This window comes from Schistocerca gregaria, unplaced genomic scaffold (genome assembly GCF_023897955.1).
Source record: "Schistocerca gregaria isolate iqSchGreg1 unplaced genomic scaffold, iqSchGreg1.2 ptg000599l, whole genome shotgun sequence".
Classification (NCBI taxonomy): domain Eukaryota; kingdom Metazoa; phylum Arthropoda; class Insecta; order Orthoptera; family Acrididae; genus Schistocerca; species Schistocerca gregaria.
Genome location: NW_026061988.1, coordinates 174,362 through 181,972, shown reverse-complemented (window position 1 = coordinate 181,972; position 7,611 = coordinate 174,362). Strand labels below are relative to the sequence as shown.

At 39.2% G+C, this 7,611-nt stretch overlaps 2 protein-coding genes across 2 annotated transcripts; both read right to left on the bottom strand.

The window, feature by feature from the left end:
• Positions 1–1,006: 1,006 nt before the first annotated feature.
• Positions 1,007–3,143, bottom strand: LOC126316776 (uncharacterized). Its single transcript, XM_049992869.1, has 2 exons — positions 2,389–3,143; positions 1,007–2,132 (listed from the first exon to the last, which is right to left on the bottom strand). The coding sequence occupies exons 1-2, from the start codon at positions 2,937–2,939 to the stop codon at positions 1,502–1,504; spliced, it is 1,182 nt and encodes a 393-aa protein (XP_049848826.1). The 5' UTR covers positions 2,940–3,143; the 3' UTR covers positions 1,007–1,501.
• Positions 3,144–4,971: 1,828 nt separating this feature from the next.
• On the bottom strand, positions 4,972–7,405 carry LOC126316789 (pepsin A-like). The gene is made up of 3 exons (XM_049992884.1): positions 6,848–7,405; positions 6,683–6,756; positions 4,972–6,611 (listed from the first exon to the last, which is right to left on the bottom strand). The coding sequence occupies exons 1-3, from the start codon at positions 7,115–7,117 to the stop codon at positions 5,720–5,722; spliced, it is 1,236 nt and encodes a 411-aa protein (XP_049848841.1). The 5' UTR covers positions 7,118–7,405; the 3' UTR covers positions 4,972–5,719.
• Between the last annotated feature and the right edge of the window lie 206 nt (positions 7,406–7,611).

The following is a 7,611-nucleotide window of genomic DNA, read 5'->3' as shown; positions in this document are numbered from 1 at the left end:
ACATTTTGAATGTCCCAAAGTTCGTATTCTAGAAAAACGCATAGAACAATTTCTTGGAATGAGAGTGTATAGAGTTGAATACTACAAGCTAGCTAAAAGGCTGCACTAAATAAATAGGCTCTGAAGTGGTATTTGACAACTTTGAGCCGCATTTATATTTGTTACTGCTGTCCACTCAGCTTGACTCAATTCCGTTTTACCTTTGAGAATGTTAAAATTCAGCCTGTGATTGCGCTGCGTCGGCATTCACGTATTGTGCATATCATGCATTCATGTGTACACGCGATATATCCTCTTCTTGGTTCGATGAAGTTTTTCCCGCCTTGGTAGCAAAGTGTGATTTCGACGCAGTCCAAGGACAGAGTTTCATAATTTTAATGGCTTCGTTATCAGGAACAAAAATTATTATTCGTCTGCCTAAATGCTGCTTAAAGGAGGCGAATTCAGCAAAAAGCTGATTGAAGAGGACACGTTTAGATATCAAAAGCAGCACTGACGCTGAATTAGACTAGGCCCTTGAACAAGTCCTACCTGCAAAGACCATCTATAGACGCTCTTCTTGGTAAGCGCACAAAAACCTCGTGTGCTTTCGAGGATAACAGACGTGTGTTCTTAAAACTGATGTATATATAAAGACGTTGGAACAAGCGAAGAAGCAATTAGACTAAGGTAAGCCACCAACACGTAAATTTATATTTGACAGATGCTTTGCTTTTGATGAATACGTTGCTTCGGCCAATCGAGAGGTGCATACGTGCCTGATGAATTTGAACGCCCAGGGAAGCTCAATTTGCAGCATTTTCAAGCACATATGTCACATATGCGCCGTGTTAACTTGTTTATACTCGAATTCTCTGTATTTGTAAGAGAGAAATGCGATGTACTGCCGACCTGTTAGAGAGGAAGGACAGAAATCGTCTTTTCGAGGTGTAGAGAGAATTACGCATTAATTTTTGTTTGATTGGCCGACTTCACCAGAAGGGCGCAGGGAAAAAGGCAAACAGAATACGGGTGAATGGAATAGCAGAAAAAAAATATCTGACGATTGCATTTTTATTGTTGGGGGAATTGGAGTGCCTATATTAAAAATGTGTATAGCTCTATTGTGTCATATTTGTTCAAGAATTTACTAGGCAAAAATCCAGGCGTCGTGAGAAGATGCGCTAACAGGCTGCCTATTTTGAATTAATATTGTCTTAGATCGAGGCGCCTTGGATTGCCAAAACTGTTAGTAATTTTCTTTTGACGAGGGTTACTTGTTGACGTCTCTATCCGAAGCACGCGAGTAAAAAGACGCAAAAATCAGGTACTCGCAGGAGGATATACATTCAATTTTTGGTCCCTGTTACCTCTGGCGAATGCTGTTTTAATTACCTTTCTTTTTGATGAAAGCACTCCGTTTATCTGCTTTCGAATTACTACCGCCTTGGTGATATTTCTATATAATTTCTATTTCCATTCATGTTGAAGCGGTGAACTTGTGTGGACAAACCTGCATCCTTCAGAGGTCCGATTCCTCTTCAGTTTTTAAGTTGATTAAATAGTCGCTGTTGACGTAGCGTGGAACTAGCTGAGCCGAATTCATGAGTTCTTCATTCGTATAAGTCGGCCTTTCGAATTCAATCCAAGACCCAGATGAATATTCTTGGTTCCAAGGACAGTTACTTCGCATAAACCTAAAGTATGGCCATACTTTATTGGTGACCGGATCTATACGAGAATAATGGAGAATTTGTGCGTTGTGAATCCGGTCTTTAGGGTCAGAAGATGCTTTGAGCTGATGGAAGCGAATCTGGCTTAATTTTTCGATGCGGACACGGAAAGCCCACATAACTTCACCGTGGCAGACTATAATCACTTTCTGATTGCTGCATTCTCGGCGAAGTGTGGCGAAGGTATGCTCTACGCGAATGCAAACGTTAGCGAGGCTTTCACCGCCCGGAGGTGCCCAAAAAAAAGCATCCCGTTTTCGGCGTTCCAACTCATCAGCAAATAAATGCTTCTTATCCGCGTGTGAGGTATTGTCAAGCCATCCCTTATCTCTCTCTCGGAGCACAATCTCCGTGTACCACTTAGCATTGGGTAAGTTTAAGTATGCGGACGTCTCCATAGCTCGAACATACTCGCTCGTGCTGTTCTTGCGCGTACAGGGAAATATTAACCAGCAATATGTTTGAACGTACGTACATTGTAGGCAGAGATATATGGAAAAAATTGCCACATGCGCGTTATAACCAATAGAGAAAGGTCAGAAAGAGTTTCGAATACATTTAGTCCCCATTCATACATATGTGTACTGCAATGGTACAGTGCATTGAATATGTGAACACAGAAAGTTCTTTTCTTAGTAGGAACATTCTTTTTTTTTTCGTTGTATAAGAGACGTACTAATACCGATCAAACACTTCTCCAATGTTTTCACGAATCCATTTTCCAGCAATTTGAGCCTGCATGATTCCCTTGTCCGTGAGACGGTAAGTCGAAGAGTGCTTTTTTTTAAATTCAGGCGTGTAGGCAGATAAGTCGTTTCGAGAGGATCGGTTGACGGCTTCATTTCCTTCGCTGTGTCCATGACGCACAAGAACCAGCTCGAGAGGCCACCCATAGTCATCTGAATCAACGTTATCTAGATCAGGTGATGCGGAGCTGTTGAGTTGAGTATTTGTTTTGTAGGCAGTTACCTCAAACTTTTCCGGTTTCGAATCAGACACTAATTCTTTAGATTCACATGTTTTCTTTTTATCCCTCTCGAATAACAAATTGGAATTGCCTTCGGGCCCAGGCTGCACTATTTCCTGGATATCTACCTTCTCTGAAGAACTCGTGGGCGAAATAACTGTTTTTCCGGACGTGTGTTTGCTTGGGTCAATCAAGCCATACTTAACGAACTCTCTCTCTAACAAGGCTACTCCTTCTTTCAACCAATTTATGATTTCCATATTTACGAAAGAAATGCATACAACAATATGCACCAGACAAATATCTCTTTTCTAGAGTTAGAGAATTTTTTAAATAACGATAGCAGGTTTACAAGGACTGTAGAATGTAGTCTGAATGTATTAAAGCCAAGCTTTCAAATGCACAAAAAATTACCAAGAGTTTGAACCTTCAGAATAAGATAACATGCATTTTATCTCTCTCTTACCACGAATAGAGATGGTGAAGTCTGCTTATTTTGCTATCTTTTCTCAGAATTACCGCCGAACTTCAAGAACTGTGTTATTAGTTTTTGTAGATCCGAGTCATTCTGAATGCACATATTCTCTTCTATAAGAACATTGTTTCTATATTTCAAAAATCCATCTGAATTCACAAATTTTACTCGTCCATATGATATACAGAGTTTGTTGCCTTTTTTGTTACTTTTTAGATAATAGATTTTTCTCTATTCATCAGTTTTGATCTCGGCAAGTATAGGTAATTGTTTTGCTTTTTTTTCAACACTTCTCCTTCTGACGATTTTGCCTGTCTATAAATGCACCGAACGAGCCACGACATTATGTCAGGTCTTTATATACATTCAGCATATAGAACACTATCATATGATAGTGCATAGGTGCACATGCCCACAAAACGGTCCCCGTGTTTATCTGTGCTGGCCATGTTGAACTTAGCACACATAAAAATTTGCAGTTTTTATCGTTGTTTTAAGATGTGCATTTATCTTTCTACAAATACCAAGTCGGTCTGAGGAACAGGCCCTCGATTGGATTTTTTAACCTTCAGGGTCAGTAGGAATGACAAGACTGGTTTAGACGTTTTTGAAACTCTGAAGCTGTAAAACGAAGCTTGATAGCCTGAATATAATCATAGGTGCATTTGTTCTTGATGTGCAAGAGGAAATGAATGAATGCCGCATTATAGTGGATTGCATCAAAATCGAAGCCTAGAAATACTTAGAATTTAAAGCAAATAATCTAGCAGAATGTGTGACTATTGACCAACCAATCTGTGGGTTTTGAGTCTATTTTTTAGGATGAATCAGAATAGCCTAAACAAGTAATTGTAATTTACATAAATTACTGATATGATTTTTCTTGCTTTTGTCCAGCATATGGCATTTCTTAAATATGTGCAAAAATTTTTTGTACATATCGGCCTCAAAATAGTATCCAATATGCTTTTTGCTGTCTTGATTGCACATTGTGAAGTTAAACGTTAGTAAGCTTATATAGCAATTATACAATTACTAAGCTCAGACACTTGAGTGTTTGACGAGGGACTTTATTGTTTATATACATACGAGAAATAGCTGCGAATTTTAATGTGGTCCAACTTAAACCAAAAAAATTACAGAGTTGTTACCCCCTACCGATTCGAGCATGATTCAGCTTTCTTTAAATAGCTCGCTAAATAAAAACTGTCAAAGACGAGCAAATCACTTAAGGTCGGCAACATTGAACTGACCTAGGCACCTAAATTTACGACGATGATAAGAGCTAAATGAATGTTAATTATCTACAAGAAAAATTTTTTGCTAGAATTCACGATACCGTTTAATTACTATTAGGAATCCTGTTTCAAAATAGAAAAATCTGCACTCTGTCCTTTAATGATGAATTATTCTATTCGAAATTTGAATTATTAATTATTGTCAAATTCTTTTTATAAGAACTACGTCATTATTTTTTTACCCTACTGCTAAAAGTGACTTAGTATTTTGATAGCCAGATCACCAGTGTTTAGGGTGTTTAAAAGTCATTTATCTGCCCTTACATTTAGAAGCTATTTGCGCGCAACAGAATTATGTTTCGGTGTAGCCACAAAAAATTTTTGCTTCAAATTTGGAGGCTTTATCTGCCTTCATTTAGCAAACAAATCAGGTCTGAAGAAGAAGGGTTGCGTGATGTCAACGCACTTTGCTCATAAAAAATATGAACACAACATTTCAAAGACTGTTTGACGAGTTTGATTTTTTTTACAAATTCTTTTCTCTTCTATTGTCTGGCACGTTGTCATTGCCAGTTTGAATTCTAATTTTATCTCTGACCAACGTTTATTATCACCTCGTCCACCAAAAAAAAACAAAAGCGGCTATTCAATGAACAGGGGTGCGCCTAAGCGGCACCAACTCCAGCAGCAGCTCTATAGAGCCAAGTGTGGTCTAATTTTGCTGGGAAAGAGTCACCGAAAGCTTAAGCAGCAGTGCGCACAGTTGGCTTCTCAGGCTCTTCGTTTGCTCCAGAGAAACAAGACATTGCTTCGCTCGCTCAGTGACAGTTGGAACAGAAATCAAGAACTGTCCATTTTAGTACAAAATCTTCGCAAGCAGCTAAAATACTACCCCCAACCAGACACGATGCGTAACCTTATCAAGGAATTGCGTAGTTCATTAGAAAACCTCGGGTCCCTCAATCAGGTTAGAATGAAGAGAAATCAAGAGCTGATACAATACTTGGCTTCGATCGATCAAATAACCACCTACCATGCTTCTGAAAATAGCGGTTCGTGCGAATCGTTCGATTCAGAAGAGACAGAAAAGGTGCCAACGGAGGCGACAGAACCCGTAAAAACGGAGGAACCTGTTTTTGACGCTAACTTTCAAAAAAGCGCGGAGCTGCGGTTGAAAATTCTACTGCAGTCGAGAGAGAGTTGTCAAAAATGCATTACGGATCATATGAATACGCTGGTCAAAAGCAATGTGCCCAAGAAGAAAAGTAGGACGTCAGTGTTGCTCAGAAATCGCTTGTTTTAGAAAAAGTTTTGCTTTATTTCAGTATTATTGATCGCCAGATACGACAATATAAGATTCAGTATCTGGATTGAGGTTATCTATAATAGGTGCGAGCGATACCACATCAGTATCTCTGTCGAAAACTGTGTAAAAACCGCGAATAAAGGCATCTCCTAAAATCCAAAGTGTGTCTTGTTCGACACTAGCAAACGCAGAAAAGCAGCTGTCGTTAATTTTTACGACGTATTGCTTCGGGGTGAGGAAAAAGTAAGGCGATCCCTCTCCAAACTGGAAGCCAATGTTCGGCAATTCATGCAAGTTTGAGCAGTCTCCCTTGACGGTACCGATTCTCGATTCGATGATTTCAATTTCTCTCCTGGGTCCCACAATCAAGCTCGTGCCTGTGTCAATAATTGATCTTGAGTTTCTAGGCGTGTACTTGACTATTATTTCTTCATTGATAGCGATAGAACTCAAAGCAGTTGTCCAGTAAGTCTTCTCGATGATAGGAATACTAAACAGTTTGCCGCGATAGAGTTGTGGATCAAGGTCTCCGCCGAATTGAATGAAAGATCCGTCTGGTACGTGAGTTAGGTAGAAAATAATGTGGTTGTAAGAAAATACATTTTCATCCATCAAAACGTCGAACACCGGCTTAATGTTGCCTTTACCAATTGACGGGTACGCCAAGCCCAGGATACCGTCCAAGCTCACGCCAGCAAAAAACTCGTCCATTTCGTATGCTGAAATAAATCCAGTATAAAACCCTATATTGTCCAATATCATATAATCCGCCGAGACGTATCCTTTCATGTATCCCGTTCCATACGTTATGGACACAGACTTCGAGGTTACAACCGACTCGTTTCCTGGATGATATAAATTTTTCCCAACACATCCTCCAGTTTTGCATACACTTAAAGGAACCCAAAAGGCCCTGAAAAACAGATTTAGTTTCGTCTAGTTTGACACAAACATAAATTGTGTTTGATTATAAAAACCACGTACGAGCTGCCTGTATCGAAAGTAACAAAAAAATCTTGCTTCTCCCGACCGAGGGATACTACTCCGTAATATTCAAGCTAGAGTTTATACGCGGTTAGCATCTTTCTCTTGACTCGGACTGTTAAAAATTCTAATACGGGCACCCCATTGAAGAGGCGGTCTACATACGTTTAAGCGATTTTGAAGGTCCACCTTAGGCGAATACTGTGCAAGATTTGGAAAGAGTTCTATATGCTTGCCTACAGCTACCTGAGCCAAAGTTCCATTCTTCAAGCAATTGATCTTTTCCTGAAGCTGCTGTTGATCCAGTTTGATTCTTTTGAGAGGTATCTTTAATTTGCTATCTGATTGCGAGCAGGCGATGCTCGAAACCAGGATACAGAGACAGAAAACGAACAAAAATTCATTCTTGTCAATAATGCCTTTAATTGAATTCATGAAGCAATAAGAATGCTCATCACGCCTAATAATAGGACATAGTAGCTAAGTGTCCATGACTTCAATAGACAAATGGGATCACGCTGGATGCTCGCTTGTAGAAATTTAGAATTTAAGGCAGAAAATCTAAACATAGACAGGAATTATTTAAGTAAGGAGTTCCGGGAACCTTGATCAGCTAGGGTAGCAAACCGATAGAGCATGTATCATTACTCCCAAAAAAGAGCTTTTGTAGATGTATAGCGACATTTACCTATACCATAACACTTCTAAACTACTGAAAATAGTAATTTGTCTATCATTTCCATATGTCAAAGACAAAAATAGATAAAAATTACTAAAATTTTTTTTTGCATAGCGTACCTTTGATAGGAATATCCTTGCAATATGAAATTTGGATTAATTAATTAATTAATTCGCCTGCAATTTTTTAGGGCGTTTTAGCAAAACCCAAAATACCTTAGCACGAGGACCTAGGTGCTGGCATGCAGGGT